A 17,694-nucleotide genomic window follows, 5' to 3' on the forward strand; every position below is an offset into this window, starting at 1 on the left:
TACTTTAAAACTTTTACGGGACTGCTCACACACTAGCCTATTTAAAAGACTCTCTTCTTTATTTTAGAGAAGAGAAAAGTAAAAAAATAAAAAATAAAGTAAAATGGCACTATATTACTCTATCCTTTAAAATATGAGTGAGTAATGATATATGCACCCAAAATATATACACAAACATTACACATAGTAACGTGTTACTGTTTTTTAAAACAGTGAGTCTTAGTTTTAATAAATGTTATTGACTAGGCTAAACTGACACAGTAATATTTGAGTATATATTTTGAGTGCACATATCATTACTCTTAAAATATATTACAGTCCACTATATAGCAGGTTTTCTATATATTTATTTACATTATTTAAATATTATATTCTTAAATATTTTTATTAAAGCTTTTAAAAATCTATAAATGTAGATAATAAAATAAAGAATATAAAAAATTTCATTTTGGAAAATTAGTTTAAAGGAGTTATATTGGATGATAATTTTAACAATTTTCTATATAATTATATAGAATTCTCTATTTTAGAAGAACTATTGAGAATGCTCTTACATGATGTATTTTAGAGAGAGATATAAATAATGCAATAGTATATTTCTAAATTTAAAGAAATATTATTCATGATTAAAAAATATTTAAATATTAGTTTATTTATACTTTATTATTACATATTATATATAATATGTATTAAAAAATATTATTTAAATGAAGTATAGAAAAAATAAAAAAATTGATATAATTTTTATGTTGTATTTTGAGAAATAGTAACTACTTTCAGTGGCTCAAGATAAATTAAGAGAAACATCTTACTTTGTCAAAGAGTAAGGCATTTGATCCAATTCCATATGTCAAGTATCATCGAAAGACAAATCTCACCTAATAAATATAATGTGGGGATTGTGGGGGCTTAAATAAGACAAAGTCTACCAAATTATAATTCTGGCTAAAGGAAAATAGCACAAAATGATAAATAATAACAAATACAGAAAACCTAGACAGCGGGGCTTCATCATTGCACCACATGGCTTCATCTTAGCCACTTACTATACCATAAACAAGTCATAAGTCCACCGATTGTTTTTGTTTAATTTTGTAATCAAGGATATTATTTTATATTAGTAAAAAATTTACATCAAAATTTGATAAACAAAAAGAACAAAAGTAACAAAAGTAACAAACAACCACCACCGTACCAACCAAACCACCAACTGAACCCAGCTTCACCAGCCGAGCCGGCTTAGTTACACCAAGCCCATCTAACCAAACCCCTAGTCTAAAAAAAAACGACAAAATATAGAAAATTCTACTATTTTGTCTCCCTTTGTAAGTTCGCCTATTTACTTTTGTTCCTTTTTTCCCTGTCATTTCTCTATAACATATTTATTTACTTTTTTTTTATATATGTTTATTATTATTATTTACAGCTTAAAATTTTAGTACACTAAGAATTACTCAGTCGCCGTTGGATTCATCGATCTAACAATCGAACAATCATTGATCACATTACGGAACAGCCATTTGGATTTTCGTCACTGAACATTTGAGGCGCCTGGTAAGGGTTCATAGGGGCTCCGTAGCCATAGCCATTATTCATCGGATAACCATGGTTCGCCGCGTAATTCTCGCTCACGAACGCCTGGTGCGCGTGGGCCTCCATCACGTACCGATTGTGAGCCGAGATAGGATCTTCGTAATACATCGTCGATGGCTGACCGTAACCAAAGTATTCCATCTTGTTCACCTCAACCTTCGCCGGAGCTGCTGCTGCAGCGGCGGCGGGAGCTTTGGCGTCACCTTCTTTCTTCTCTTCCTTCTTCTTTTCTTCACCGGCGGGGGCGGCATCTTTGCCTTTCTTATCACCGGCACCGGCGTCTTTCTTATCGCCGGCGGGAGCCTTAGCGCCGTCTTCTTTCTTCGCCGGCGGCGGGACCACGTCGACGCTTCTTCTGAGCTTGGTTTGGAGATAAGGAGTGAGCTCTTTCACGTCCATCGTGCCCTTCACGGTGACCAAATCTTTGCCAGCATCAATCTCTACTGATTCAACTCCTGCGTTCAGAAAGTATTACATCGTTAAGACACAAAATTACTAAACCGCCACTCACGATATAACAGTCAACTATTTGAAAGTATTCTATAAGTCGGCTCCCAAAAGGGTATTTCTGGATTGTTATTTAATATTATCATTGCAATTTACCCTAATCATGAGAAAGTGAACCACCGCCTAACTCACTTAGATTCTAAAAGGGTAATTCTGGTGATATAATAATCTAATATAAGTCGGTTTAGTATATCATCTACATCTATATCTAAATCATTCTCCAAATTCGAAACATCTCTTTTTATTATATTACTTATTATATTTTATTAATATTATGAACATTAAAAATTAAATTAAATAAAGGTTCTTAACACATCATACCTTTGATTTTGGAGATAATTTTCTTTATTTTATGTATGCATCCCTCGCAATGCAACCTGATCTTCAGAACCACCGTACTCTGTCCACAAATAAAAAATAAGATAAAATTAGTTTCCCAAAATTTAAAAGAAAAAAAATGTGAAGACAATAATAAGAAACGTTTCGAGTAAAAAGTCATGGAAACTCGGTGAAAGGAATATATGAACTCCAATCCATATACACACGAAATTTCATCATTGACTTTAATGGTGGCGTGTGATATGTGTTCGTACCTGTTTTGGCTTTTGGACCTCGGCAGGCTTCTTATCCTCGGCGGGTTTCTTCTCCGCCGGTTTGGCTTCCGCCGGCTTTTTATCTCCTCCGGCATCTTTCTTAGGCAAAGGAGAGACAAGCTCCACTTTCTTATTAATCTTTTGCTCCACTTTTTCTTTAACGGCTACCGGATCGACTTTCCCGATTACCGTCAGTTTATTGGCACCGATGTCCGCTGTCACTTTATCGATACCTGTAACCAACAAGAACCGTATTTGTTAGAAACTATTAATAAAAACCTAAATTCTTAATCATGAAATTAAGAATCACAATTTCAATTTCCGTTAGTCTCAGAACAAAAAAGAAAATCTGTATCATTACCTTGGAAACTTTTAGTGATTGCTCGTTTGATTTTCTTAACGCAACCCTCGCAATGCAGATCAAGCTTCAGAATGATGGGGACTATTCCGTCGTCCTTCTTGGCGCCGGCATCGGGAGCCGCGGCGGCGGCGGGCTTCTTTTCTCCGTCATTCTTTGCGGCTTCCTTTTGCTGCCATAATTAATTAACCAAAACAAATTGATATACCGAAATAATTATGTTTGCATACATATACTATTTCTAATAAACACTGGCGATTAAAGAAGATAGAATAGAAGTGAATTGATCGAGTTCAGTGGAGTCTGGAGTACTAACCTCGCCCATGAGTGTAGGAGGAGCACTAGATTTGATAGGATTATCGAAGATTGTAGACGAAAGACTTGTTCAAAACTGCAGAATTGAATTGAAGAGAGGAAAAAGAGGTTGTGTTGTCTTATATAGGCCGAAGGATCGGGTTGGTTGAGCAGAATGAGGGTCATGACATGTATATTTATGTAATGGATGTATGTATGTATGTGATGTCAATGTTTAATAGCATTCATTGACATATAACTCATAAGGGCTATTTTTGGTATTTAACTTTTCAGAAGGACATAAATGGGTTGCTTCTGTTTACCTTTTTATTTTTTTTTAGGTTGTGAAATTATTTACTTTTTAATCAATGTTTTTTTCATTATAATTGTAATTCGCATTTATTAAAAAAAACATTGATGAACTTCACTTAATATTTATATGATTTTTAAAGCCATTGAACAGCTGTTAGATATTGGCCATTTCTTTTTCAAAATTTATTAACATTAATAAAATATTGACACACAATACTCGTATATATTTAGAAATAGTGATTTGAAATCTTGGGAAGATTTAGGAGAATGCTACCCAAGTGTACTGATTCTATTATTTTTTTCATAATTGCAAATAACTATTGTATACAATGAGAATATGTACAGATGTAATCATATATACTAGTCAAATTAAAATAAACACCTAAACATTATCATCCAAATTTGAGTGCTAAGTGGAATAAAACTACAATAAGACAATAATCTCATATTCTAACAGCTAAAGTTATTATTACAATCATAGAAAACGGCGGAATAACCAAATTTTATTTTGTATAAAAATATAAATATAATGAAAACCATACAAATTTCAATTATATTATTTCAAAAAACAATCCAGACAAAAAAAAAAAAACATTGAACCAGACTAGCAATAAATTAAATGTCACACACACATCATTATAAATTTACAATTTCTTTCATTTTTTAGTTATACAAAACCCATTATTGTTATATTGTATGGTTTGGAGTTTCTTCTGTTTATTAAAATAGTAATTGTCTGAGGTGGTACTTAGAGCACTCCTAATAGAATAGGTAAAATGTCTAATTTTTTATAATATAGAGAATTTTATTTTTTTACCTAAATGAATAATATTTATTTATATGTAGTGAAACACTATTCATCAAGCTATAAATATTTTATTATTTTTTTATAAACTTAGATACTATTATATTTAATTATTTTACTTCTTAAAATGAATAAAATATTTTTTAAAAATATAATATTTAAATAATGTAGAGAAAAAATAAAGAAGTTGATATATAGTATAATATAAAACTTTGAGGTAAATTATAAAAAAATATATGTTTTGGTGATGTATTTTGTAATATATTTTCTCTATAATATTTAGCTAAAACTCACAAAAACACATTCCATCAGCTCATTTATACATATATTTATAATAGCTATGCACAAACTCTAATTAATTTATATCTACATTTACATAACATTTACATATCATTTATATAATATTTTAATATTATTATTTTTCTTTATAAGCTTTTTCTCTCCTATTTAGTATATATATTTATTATTTATTTTTTCTTTTTCAATTATTTTATTTTGCTTTAATTAATAAAATATATTTAAAGATATAATATTTAAATGATGTAGAGAAATATATAAAGAATCTGATGTATGGTATAATGTAAAACTTAGAGATAAAATAAAAAAATGTGTATTTTTTTGAGGTATTTTAAATAATAGAATAGAACATCCATTAGAAGTGCTCTTACGTCTGATCTTGACAATTTAGAAGTCATGGTAATCATGTATTCAAGTGATTTATAATTTTTGAAATTTTTAATAGAATTATATAAGGAAGTTACTTAATTTTAATCAAACTTTTATTACCTGAGGCTCATTAAAATTTGGTGAGCCTTAGCTAGGCATGGACTTAGCTTGCTAAATTCTAAAATTGGCTAAATGATATAACTTTTTGGATCTTCGAATCTTAGATTTGAATACAATGATCAAATTATTATTGCATTATGAACATATATATATATATATATATATATATATATCTTCGTAATGTAGTAGAGAATTTTATATGCCATATACATTATTCCCATTCAATTTTTGTCTTAGTCCAATAAATTGGATGGTTTACTTCTAACTATACTCCATACATTTTCAAAAATAATAAATAGGTATATAATTTTTCCCTTTTATATTTTTGCTTAAATACTCACTTATACTTTTGTGATTTCACTAAATTACACTCTTATACTTTATTTAAATACTTATTTACACTCTTATATTTTCAATAATACTCATTTATGCTAATTTTGGTAGAAATTAATTTTAATAAGACAACAATGCTCTTATTTTATTTACTTAAAACTATTTTTTTATTTTAATTTTTTTATAAAAATATTAGAAAGAACTATTCAAATAAAATACAATATTAATTTACTATTTTGAAATAAATTTTGATTATTAACGTGTGTTAAAAAAATTATTTTTTAAAAGAAATTCTTAAATATTTATAAACCTATTTAATTTTTTTACTTAAAATAAATAATTTTAAAAAAAATTTAAAACATAAAATTTTCTTCTTAAAAGTGAAATAATATTTAGGTTTTAATTAGTGTATATATCTCTTTATATATATAATAAAAAAAAGGTAGTAGCATCTTATTAAAAATAATTTTGAAATTTGTTCAGTGTATAATTTTGTTATTGTTTAGAAAAATACAAAGGTGTAACATAATTTTGTATTTTTAAAATTACAGAGATATAACTGAATATTTACACAAAATATATGAGTAAGATAGTATATATACAATATATTTTGTGTGTGTATGCCTATATCTAATGTTTTTGTAATGCAACTTAGAACAATGACAAATAAGTAATCTAGCCATATATACCGTAATGTTATAAGTACAATGAATGGCGCTAAGGTAAATATGGTATTTACCATTAATATAAAGAGATGACGTCAGCAGAGTCGCAATTGGGTTGCTGTTTGCCGCCGGCTGGTTGGACAAGTATGGCGAATTGGCATTTATGGGCTACTTGGGCTTGATGACAAATGGCCCAATTTTGACTTTTTGTATAATAGTGATTGTGAAATGACCGATGTAACCCTCATCCTTGTTGAAGAAGGGTTTCCTTTATTTTCTCTGCTGGCTGGTCCCTTTACTATTGATACTGACTCACACGGTTTTTTGTCGTCTCCACCAGACAGGGGTACTTCGGTAAACTTATGTTAATGGAATTTTCATACTATTACTAGGGCTTTGCTTCGACGGATTTTTCCATTAGAGGAATCTACATAGTTCGTGCGGACCACTATAAGAGAAGAGTTTATCAATGGTCAAAACTGTGTGAAAAGAGCTTGACTTTTTTTATTTTATATGACATTTAATAGTGAGCTTCTACAAACTATTGAGTCACGTTTTTCAAACTTTTATTAATGTTATTAAACTAATGTTTTGTAAAGTAAATGTTGTTTGAATGTATATGTAGCCTAGTTTGGTGTGCGCATTTTTTAGTTTATTTCTGGTGCTTTATTATTATTATTATTACTTAGTGAATCTACCTTTGAATGTTATCAATATTATGATTGATTTTTTTATGATTACAAAAGAATTGATTTTTAATGGAATATACATAATTGTATGATGACTTGATCGAAATGTCATTATGATGTGGGACGAGTGAGAAAAAAATAGGAAAGATTTCTAAAGAATATGAAAGTAGAAATGATGAGAAAGAGAATAAGAAAGTAATAAGGAATATAGGGCCAAGGACATAAAAAATAATTCAGAATAGACATATACAAAATAACGAAATTTAGAGATATTACAAAAAATAATATTGGAATGAGGAAAAATATTAACGTGTTAGATCATTTAATGTGTAGTAATTGATTGTGAATTTTATGTAGTACAATCACAATTCTTAGACCTAAACATAGAGACAAAATTATAGATATATTTACAATAATTTAAAATACTTAAAATTCTAGCAATAGTGTTATATCTCTTCTGTATAAAAAGAGTGTGGAGAAAGAAAACTTTTTTATTAATTATAACGTAATATTCTAAATATTTAACGGTATATATCTTTAAAATTAATTAAAAATAGATATTTAGTAATAATATTAATATAAATTTAAATATTATAATAATATTTAATATGAGACTACATATTTAATAATTATATTAATATAAATTCAAATTCAAATGTTATAGAATATCATTATTATAATAATATATAATATAAGACTAGATATTAATATAAATTCAAATATTATAAAATATTATTATGATAATAATATATAATCTTAATTTTTTTACTAGTTATATTAATATTAATTAGTAAAAATAAATTATTTTAATAATAATAATAATATTTAATACAAGATTAGATATTTAATACTTATTTTAATATAAATTTAAATATTATAAATATCATTATAACAATAATATATAATAAACAATCTTAATTTTTACTAAAAAATTATCATTTATATTTAAAAATGTTATCATATTATATATTTACTAGAAAACATAACCGTGCTTCGTGAAGTCTTTTGTAATTATTAAAAAATATATATTTTTCAATATTTTTTTAGGAGATTGTAGGGTAGGGATTTATTTTAAAAAATAAAGTTAAAAAAATTTGTTGTACATGTGCTTTTATTTATTATTATTGTTGTTGTTATTATAAGATTTGGGTGGTTATATATTGTTATCCCCATTTCCTGCGTGGACCCGGGACATTCGTCCAGGCCCATGGTCAGGGGCTGTTCAAAACGTGGGCCCGGCCCAGGGCCTCTCTGGTACGGGAATGTATAAGGGGACACAGGCCTGGGTGCAATTCTGGGCCCACAAGGGGGTCCGGTATGGTCATCCAGGACCCGTCATCCGGGAGACGTGCAGACAGTTCGAACCCCCCACGACATACGTGCATGGTCCCGGAGCCTGGTAACGGTCCGGGCCTGTGGTGAATGAAGAGGGACAAAGGTAAACAAACTCGGATCATGTCGTCCCCGATTGGTGGGAAAAGTGTCCAGGACCCTGAAGCCACCCCCCTCCGCGTGGATGTTGTCCCCACTTTTCGCCTGCGGAAAAGGCCACCTCGGGATTGCACGCCGTTGTTTCAGATTTGTACTGCCAAGTACTCTGACTGATCTTGTCCCCTGAATCTGCCTCGTAACCCGAAGTGTCCAGACCAAAAGCACCGTTTTTTCGGGCGAAATATAGCTCTTGGGCCAACTCACTGGGCCTTAACTGGTCTGGAATTCATGTATGTTTTATCTTTTATATTGGGCTCCCACTGGAGAGGCCAAGAGTATCCATATCTCTGATGGGCTCGGGCCATACCCGGCCCAGACCCAGTGTTCCCATAAGCCTATAAATACAGGCTATAGAACACTGGAAAAAGGATCTCTCTTCGACTAGTATACAGTTACTCTGTCAAAATATAGAGAGAAACTCCATTGTAAAAGGCTTTCCAAGCTCTAATACTATTGACTCATGGACTAAGGCTCATTAACGCCCCAACCACGTAAAAATCCTGTTTTTTATCTTCTAAATTTCATATCATTAGTCTTACCTAAAATACATTAATATAGTTTCCGAAAATCTTGGTAAACAGTTTGGTGCTTTCGTTGAGAGGCTGCAGAAAGCTAGTGCTAACGTAAAGCCTTTACTATGATGGCGAACACACGACACACCACTTTCGATTCTAACAATCCCGAGCAGGGCAACGGGGACCCGCGACCTTCGCAGCATCCCCCTCAGGATCAACCCGAGGACGCGCCTCCTCAAACGTCTCATCACGAGGAGTCACAAGACTACGAAGGTGGGACAGAGAACGAAGAAGAGAATGAGGAGTATTACGAAGAGGAAGATGAGTACCACAACGAAGCTGCGGATCCCGAGGTCCCTGAAGAAGAGCCCAACCAACAGAATCTGGAGGTGACCAGACTGAGGCAGCAAGTCCTGGACCAGGAGGCCAGGATCGCTGAGCAAGCGGAGGTGCATCGGCAGATGCACGAGTCCCTTCAGGCCTTGCAGGCATTCATAGCCGTGCAGGGTCCGGCAGCCAATCACGCAACTGGCCCACTTCCAGGGGCGCAGCAGCCCACTCCACAGGCGCGGGTCGGGGTCCCCAAAGGAGCAAGCCCGGCACCTCCCCCGGAACCATTTCCTGAGCCAGCTCTAGGAAATCCAGACAGAGAGCAAACGAATGCCGGCAGAAAGACCCGAGAAAAGACCACCCCCGTCGCAAAGTCTGGGGCCCGTTCTCGGCCGCTCCCTAGGAAAGAAAAGGTGCGCCCCGTCCCAGAACGAGGCCACCCGATCGATCCGCAGGGGACGCGGCCGCGGAACACGCAGCCCCGACACGCCCCATGACAAGACGGGCGGAAAGATCTTTGCACCCAAGTGCCTCGGTTAACAAGAACCGTCAGGAACGGCCTCACCACGAGGAACGTCGTGCCCTCAGTTCAGGGGACGATACATCCTGGATAGACTTACGCGACGGACTGAACGCTCGGAAGGAGCAGGCCCGCAAGGAAAAGATCCTCCCCCGAGGTGGCGACCTCAGAAACAACATCAACGATAGGAGGAATGAAAGAATCCCCCTAGAAGACGACACGGCCAGGCAGCTCATGGTGCAGCTGGCCACTTTAAAAAAGGTCACGGACCGTTTGGTCCGCAAGCAAGAAGGCGCGGACACTGACTTCGATGAAGAGGATAAAGAGCCCTACGCAACGCACATCCTAGACGCCATACTCCCCAAGGGGTTCAAGATGCCAAGCCTCACCGCCTATACTGGCAACACCAACCCCAGGGACCATCTGTCCCGATACAACCGGCTCATGATAGTGGCCCATGTCAGTGACGACGGCAAGTGCCTTTGCTTCTCGATCACTTTGGGCGGTCCCGCCAAAGAGTGGTGGAAGAGGCTTAAGCCGGGATCCATCCAATCCTGGTCCGGGCTGCAGTCAACGTTTCGCAAGCAGTTCATGGCCCCCATGAGGATGGATATGCAGATCAGCACCCTCGCAAATATCAAGCAACTCCCCGCGGAGACACTGAGGGCCTACATTCAACGCTTCACTAAAGAAGCCTCCAAGACGAAAGTGGACGACGGACAGCGCCTGGTGGCACTGCAGTCCGAAATCCGGGCCGGGTCCCCCCTTTGGGATGACATGCAGCGTAGCAAGGCCGCTACCCTGGAAGAGTTCATCAGGAGGGCCCAAGGATTCATCAACTGGGAGGAAGCTCAGATCCAGGCTTTCGGGTGGCCTCCGGCCCCGCAACCCGTCCCCCAGGCATTCCCGGGATATGGGGGACAGTTCCCGGCGCAGTCCTATACCACGCCCCCCATTGCCCCGGGACCGACCGTCGCGCCTGGGGTCAGCTACAATTCTACGGTGTATGGCCCTGCCACTTCAGGGTATGCCCCGGCTGTAATGCCCCGAATTCTCCGTTGTGTTTAACGGCGTGAACAGTAGGCCGGGAGGGCCATACTTGCTTAATTATGTTATTAATTGATAAATGCATGTATATGTTGATTATATTATGATATGATGTGAAATGCATGCATGTGAGTCCATATTTCTATCCACAGGGGTGTGATGGTAATTTGGCCCGTTGAGGGTAAATTGATTATTTGTTCGCATGTTGGTGATATATCTTGAGACCACATTATGATGTGGGTTTGTTCGAGCTATTTGGCATGAGACGATTAAGGAATGTAAATTGTCGGTTTGGTCGTAACGGGCTTAAGCTCGGGGTGAGTCTCGGGGTGTTTTAATGATTAGAGTGTTACTGGGCATTAAAGGGTAACGGGAGGTGAATTATTGGTGTTTGAGAATATTGAGATTAGCTGGAATTGGGAAGCGTTAATTATGATTAACGGGATTAATGGAAAGTGCCAAAATTACCCTTGAAGAGGTTTTAGAAACTTTTAAAGACCTAGGGGTATAAAGGTCTTTTGGCTTGGATATATATGAGCTTGGAAGGCTGTAGAGTAAAACAGAACAAAAACAGAGTTAGAGTCTTTCCTTCCCGTACGTTCATCTCTCTCACTTTCTTCTTTGGAGCTTTGAGTTCAAAGTGTGGAACTAAGCTAGGATTTGGAGCTTTGAGTTCAAAGTGTGGAACTAAGCTAGGAAATCAAGGGGCTAAGGTTGTGGATTTAGTTCAGCCATTGGAGAGGGTTCAATACCAAGTTTGAGGTAAGCTTTGACCATTACTTTTTCTGGTTTTGCCCTGTTTTAAAGATAGTTTTCAGCTTGTGTTTTGTGGAGGATTGTTGGAATTGATGGAGGTTTTAGTTGGGGTTTGTCTTGGGTTATGATGAGGGAGAGTTATGAGTGTTGTTTAGGGGTTTAATTGTGTGTTTGGAGGAGGTTTTGAACTGATTTGAAGGGCTGGTTTGGGAGGAAAATACAGGGGGAAGTTTTAGTTCGCGTGCTGCCATTTTGGCCATTCTGGGCTGGGCGCCGCGGCGCAGTTATGGTGCGCCGCGGCCCTTGGCGTCTGGCAGGGGAGGCCCCTTCTATCTGAAGGGCGCGCCGCGGCGCAGCAGGGGAGGGTCGCGGCCCTTAAGGTCAATTTTGCCAAAAAGGTGTTTTTAGCATGGGGATTTAAACCTAAGGTCTCGGGGTTGAACCTACTACCCGGTTGAGTAGTGTTTGATGTCCCGGAGGTTGGGTTTTGGTTTGGGAACCTTTTATTATTCATTTTATTTATGGAATCCCATAATTTGGTTATGACCAGGTAACCGCTAAAGGACCAAAAGGTCGATCGTTCTCAGGGTCACTCTTTTATTTGTTCTAGCTCGGAACCCGAGGTAAGAAAACTGCACCCCAAGTAAGACATGCATGGATGTTTGTAAGGCATGTTGATTGTGTAATATGGACATGGATTGAACATGGAATGCTTAGCATATGTTGTTCACTTGTGCATAGCACTGACTTATTAGTCAGGTTTGGCAAAGGTGCTAGTATCAGCTGTGAAGTTGTGACTCACTAGTCAGGTTCGGCAGTGGTACTGGGCACTAGTCACGTTGCACTGACTCATCAGTCAGAATTGGCAAAGGTGTTAGTATCAGCTGTGAAGCTGTGACTTATTAGTCAAGTTCGACAGTGGTACTGGACACTGGTCACATAGTGCTGACTTATTAGTTAGAACGGCCATAGCGTGGATCACGCAAGCCAACAAAGATTAGATCTAATCGACTATTAGCATTGAATGGCTCAAAGAGCATTAATGCCAGACCGACCCCGAGGGTCGAAGAATGAAATAAGCGCTTGGAGGCTAGTGGTTTACCTAGTAGCCACTCTCCCCCGCTAAAATCATGTGACGTTCACTTATTGGTTTGAAAGCTTAACGTTCAATGTGATTATAATGATAATCATTTGATAATGTTTATGAAAAGTATTATGTTTTCTTGCTGGGCTTTGGCTCATGGGTGCTATGTGGTGCAGGTAAAGGGAAAGAAAAGCTCACCTAGTCTTGAGTGGAGAGCTGATGTGGTGATGTGTACATATGCGGCCGCTTGACCACCACGGCCAAGGAGTTCTCAGAGGAACTAGAGGGTTTACCCTATTTTTGCCGCTTAGGTCGGCGAGATTGTAAATCTAAAACAGTAATGACCATTTTGTACTGAGAACCACTTGTAAATGTTTTGTTTAGCTCTGCAGAGCAGTTTATAATAAAAATCTCCATTTCCTTTTTATTGGTTTTATGCCTTAACCTGTTAATTACACCTAGAGCACGTTTTTGACCAAAGGACTCAGGTAGTGAGTCAAATTTCCGGTCCATCGTTCACCGTAACTGTTCTGGGGTAGCCAGGGCGTTACACCGGCCCAATCCACCCACTTCTCCAGTTATGACGTCGCGCTGGTAGGACACAGCATCGCCCCCGTCGGGGCCCAACAATCACAGGCAGGAGTGACTGAGGCAAGCGTGAACCCCTCCCGGGGGAAGCGATCTGGCAAAGGCCAGAACCGGCCTGAGCCGGCCAAGAAGGGAAAGAGAGGCTACGAGCCCCAATATTCATAATACACCAATCTGGTGGACACCAGAGAGAACATCTACCTGGCCACAGAAAGGGCGGTTCACTACCAGAAGCCTAGCCCCATGTTCAAAGGGGGAAGGAATCCGAGGGACACCAGCAAAAGGTGCGCCTATCATAAGGATGTGGGCCACACCACCGAAGAATGTCGGCAGCTCAAAGATGAGATCGAAAATCTCATCAAGCTAGGGCATCTCCACCAGTGGGTTAGGATGCCCGTGGGAGTCCCGGGCCTGTCAGCAAGCCTTGGATAACCCGTGGTCTCGGGAACGCCCCGGGCTTACAGCCCCCCAGGGAGGGTATGCGCAGGGACCCACGGCGCAAGCCCCTCAGGGGGCCCCCGTCTCGTAGGTTCCCGGCCCCGGAATGCCTTACCCCTCCGAGGCGGCACCCCCTTGGGTCGATGGACATGTGGCCACCATCTCGGGCGGACCTCACCTGGGAGGATCGTCCCGGAACGACCAGAAACGCTACCTAAGCGAGCTAGACCACGATCAAGAGGTATGCACCCTTGTCTAGACCCCGGCTCAGTGCCCTAAATTGATGAACCTCCCCATCACCTTCACGGAGGACGACGCCCGCAGTGTCCATTTTCCGCACCATGACCCGCTGGTCATACAAATCGCCAACAAGTTGGTGTCCCGCGTGTTGGTGGATGACGGGAGCTCCGTCAACCTGTTGTTCAAGCCCGCTTTTACCGCCATTGGCTTGACTGAAGCGGATTTGGCATCATGCCCGATCCAGATTTACGGCTTCAACGGAGATACATTTCTCCCCATGGGAAAGATCCAGCTGCCGGTTACGCTGGGGAGTGAATTGCAGCACTCGTTCAAGTTCTGTACCTTTGTAGTGGTGGACTGCCCCACCGCTTACAACGTCATTTTTGGCCGGCCCGCATTGGTCGAGTTCGGAGCCATCACCTTCATCCGTCATCTTTGCATGAAGTTCCCATGCGACAACGGAGGGGTAGGAACTGTCCGAGGAGACCAGAAGAGCGCCCGGAAGTTCTGCCATGTGTCGGCCCGGCCCATATACATGATCCGGGAAGAACCCGCTGAGGACTTCGTCGAACCGATTCCCCTCCCGCCTGCTGAGAGGGTTGCCCAGGAAGATGACCTGGACCCGTGGATAGGGGACGAGCGCGTCCTGGAACCAATGGACGAGATAGAAGAGTTGTGCATCAGCGACACCGATCCGACCCTGATCATCCAAGTCGGAAAAATTTTGCTGGCAGACGTTCGGGCCGCCATCATCACCCAAGTTAAGGGAAACTAGGATATCCTGGCCAGGTCTCACTCAGAAATGACTGGGATCGACCGCAATATCATTTTCCACGCGTTAAGTATTGACCCAAACGTGACCCCGGTCCACCAGAAATGCAGGCCTTTGGGAACGGAGAGGGCCGAGGCCCTTAAGCTGGAGGTTGAGAAGCTGTTTTCCATCAACTTCATACGCGAGGCTGTGTACCCCATGTGGCTGGCCAATCCCCTCTTGGTTCCGAAACCGAACGGGACGTGGAGAACATGCATCGACTTCACGGACCTCAACAAAGCCTGTCCGAAGGACTGTTTCCCGCTGCCCCGGATCGACCAAATGGTGGATGCTATGTCCGGATACGAGATCCTGAGCTTCATGGATGCTTACTCCGGCTACAATCAGATCTCTATGCACGTGGCAGATCAGGAGCACACCAGCTTTCAAACCGACAAGGGAATTTACTACTACATAGTCATGCCTTTCGGACTGAAGAATGCCGGAGCAACTTACCAAAGGCTCGTCAATCGAATGTTCCGGGCCCAGTTAGGGCGAAACATGGAGGTATACATCGATGATATGCTGGTCAAGTCCAAGACATCCCAGAACCATTCGGATGACCTGGCGGAGGCCTTCCCAGTCATCCGGAAGTATGGGATGAAGCTTAATCCCAAAAAGTGCACTTTTGGCGTGGCCTCCGGGAAGTTCCTGGGCTTCATAGTGAGTTTCCAGGGAATAGAAGCCAATCCAGATAAGATCAAGGAACTGATTGATATGGACACTCCCCGAAAGCATAAGGACGTACAAAGCCTGACTGGGCGAATAGCCGCCTTGAGCCGCTTCGTTTCCAAAGCCATGGACAAGTGCATCCCGTTCTTCAACGTCCTTCGAGGAAGCCAGCGTTTCGAATGGTCACCCGAATGCGAAGAGGCCTTTTGTAAGATGAAAGAACACTTGGCCCAAGCCCCAATCTTGGCAAAACCGGTAAAAGGGGAGCCTCTGTATTTGTACTTGGTCGTGACTGAGCACGCGATCAGCGCCGCATTGGTACGAGAGGAAGAAAGGGCACAGCTCCCGATATACTATGTAAGAAACGATTGCTGGACGCTGAATCTCGGTACCCATTGATTGAAAAGCTGACATTCTGCCTGTTGATGGCATCCCGAAAGCTTCGACCTTATTTTCAGGCCCACGCCATAAAGGTCCTGACCAACCATCCCCTGCGGCAAGTGTTACAGAAGCCCGAGTCATCAGGAAGACTCCTGAAGTGGGTCATGGAGCTAAGCTAGTTCGATATATCCTACGTCCCTAGGGTGTCTATCAAGGGACCGGCCCTGGCCGATTTCATCGTTGAATGTTCCGGGGTGCCTCCGGAAGACAGTATTCCTGAAGCCCCCACGACGCCCGTATGGAAAGTCTTCGTGGACGGAGCCTCGAATGAAAACGGGGCCGGGGCCAGGATCGTCTTAGTATCACCGCAGGGGCACCAGTTACAAAATGCCATCCGTTTCCAGTTCAAGGCGTCAAATAACGAAGCGGAGCATGAAGCTGTCTTAGCCGGGCTGCGTTTGGCCCGGGAGGTAGGGGCAGTGAACCTGGAAATCTACAGCGATTCCCAGCTAGTTCTCAGACAAATCTCGGGGGAATATCAAACTAAAGGAGAGAGAATGGAGGCCTATGTGACTCAAACGAGGGAAATGCTACAGGCATTCACAAAGCATTCCATCCGCCAGATCCCCCGGGAGAAAAATGTCTTCGCGGATACACTAGCAAAACTGGCCACCGACGCCGAGGCAGAGCTGGCTGGACTGGTTCCTATCAACCATCTCCCCGTCCCAAGCATCAGGGCACCCGTGGTCCACACCGTCGATCACTCCACCTCTTGGATGGGACCGCTCATCCGCTACCTGACTACCGGGGAAGTTCCAACCGACCGAGCCACAGCCAGGAAACTCCAGTATCAAGTCCACCGATATGTCATGATGGACGGAAAGCTCTATCGCCGGGGTTTGTCCATGCCTTACCTCAGGTGTGTGTCCGGAACTGAACTAACTACCATCATGCATGAAGTGCACGAAGGATTTTGCGGAGATCACACTGCCGAGCCCAGCCTGTCCAAGAAGATCTTGCGCCAAGGATACTTCTGGCCAACCATGAAGAAAGACTGTATTGACTACGTCTGCAAGTGCGAACAGTGCCAGATATACGCGAAGGTCCTGCGGGCCCCCCCGACAGAGATAACCTTGATGACCAGCCCCTGGCCCTTCGCAGTGTGGGGGATCGATCTCGTCGGATCCCTCCCGACCGGGAAAGGAGGGGTAAAGTATGCCATCGTGGCCGTGGACTATTACACGAAGTGGGTTGAGGCAGAGCCCATGAACACAATCACTTCCAAAAATTCCTTAGATTTCATCATCAATAACATAGTGTGTCAGTATGGCCTCCCCTACAAAATGGTGTCCGACACAGGGAAGTAGTTCGACAGCGCCCACTTCACGGATTTTTGCGAAAGGCACTGTATAGTGAAGAGCTTCTCCGCGGTTGCCAGGTCCCAGGAAAACGGGCAGGCAGAAGCCGTGAACAAATTCCTAAAGGGAACGCTGAAGAAAAAACTCCAGGCCTGTAAGAGCAAATGGCCCGAGGAACTGCCCCGCGTACTATGGGCTTACCGGACGACCGAGAGGACGTCAACCGAACACACCCCCTACTCTATGGTCTATGGATGCAAAGCCGTCATCCTGATCGAAACGACCGTCCCGTCCCACTGACGAGACACATATGACCCCGCCCAAAACCACGCCTTACTCCAAAAATCACTAGATCTCATCGAAGAGATCCGGGAAGAGTCGCAGCTGCAGCTGAAGATGTACTAAGGCAAGATCACGCGGCACTTCAACTCCAAAGTCAAAAGCCGTAAGTTTGGAACCGGCGACTTGGTCTTGCGAAGAGTCTTCCCTGCTACTCAAGATCCGGGAGTGGGGGTTCTGGGCCCAAAT

General features: G+C 40.9%; 1 protein-coding gene across 1 annotated transcript; it reads right to left on the reverse strand.

Annotated features, from left to right (window-relative positions):
• Positions 1-1,076: 1,076 nt before the first annotated feature.
• Positions 1,077-3,524, reverse strand: LOC133831142 (heavy metal-associated isoprenylated plant protein 6-like). Its single transcript, XM_062261340.1, has 5 exons — positions 3,368-3,524; positions 3,055-3,223; positions 2,694-2,926; positions 2,422-2,500; positions 1,077-2,048 (listed from the first exon to the last, which is right to left on the reverse strand). Exons 1-5 carry the CDS (start codon positions 3,374-3,376, stop codon positions 1,501-1,503), a joined length of 1,038 nt encoding a protein of 345 aa, XP_062117324.1. The 5' UTR covers positions 3,377-3,524; the 3' UTR covers positions 1,077-1,500.
• Between the last annotated feature and the right edge of the window lie 14,170 nt (positions 3,525-17,694).

The sequence above is a fragment of the Humulus lupulus genome, chromosome 4 (genome assembly GCF_963169125.1).
Source record: "Humulus lupulus chromosome 4, drHumLupu1.1, whole genome shotgun sequence".
NCBI lineage: Eukaryota > Viridiplantae > Streptophyta > Magnoliopsida > Rosales > Cannabaceae > Humulus > Humulus lupulus.

Coding starts and splice junctions, on each gene's coding strand:
- LOC133831142 (XM_062261340.1), bottom strand. Junction 2,927..3,054: donor AATCACTAAAAGTTTCCAAG/GTAATGATACAG, acceptor TGTTGGTTACAG/GTATCGATAAAGTGACAGCG. Junction 2,049..2,421: donor AATTATCTCCAAAATCAAAG/GTATGATGTGTT, acceptor TTCTGAACGCAG/GAGTTGAATCAGTAGAGATT.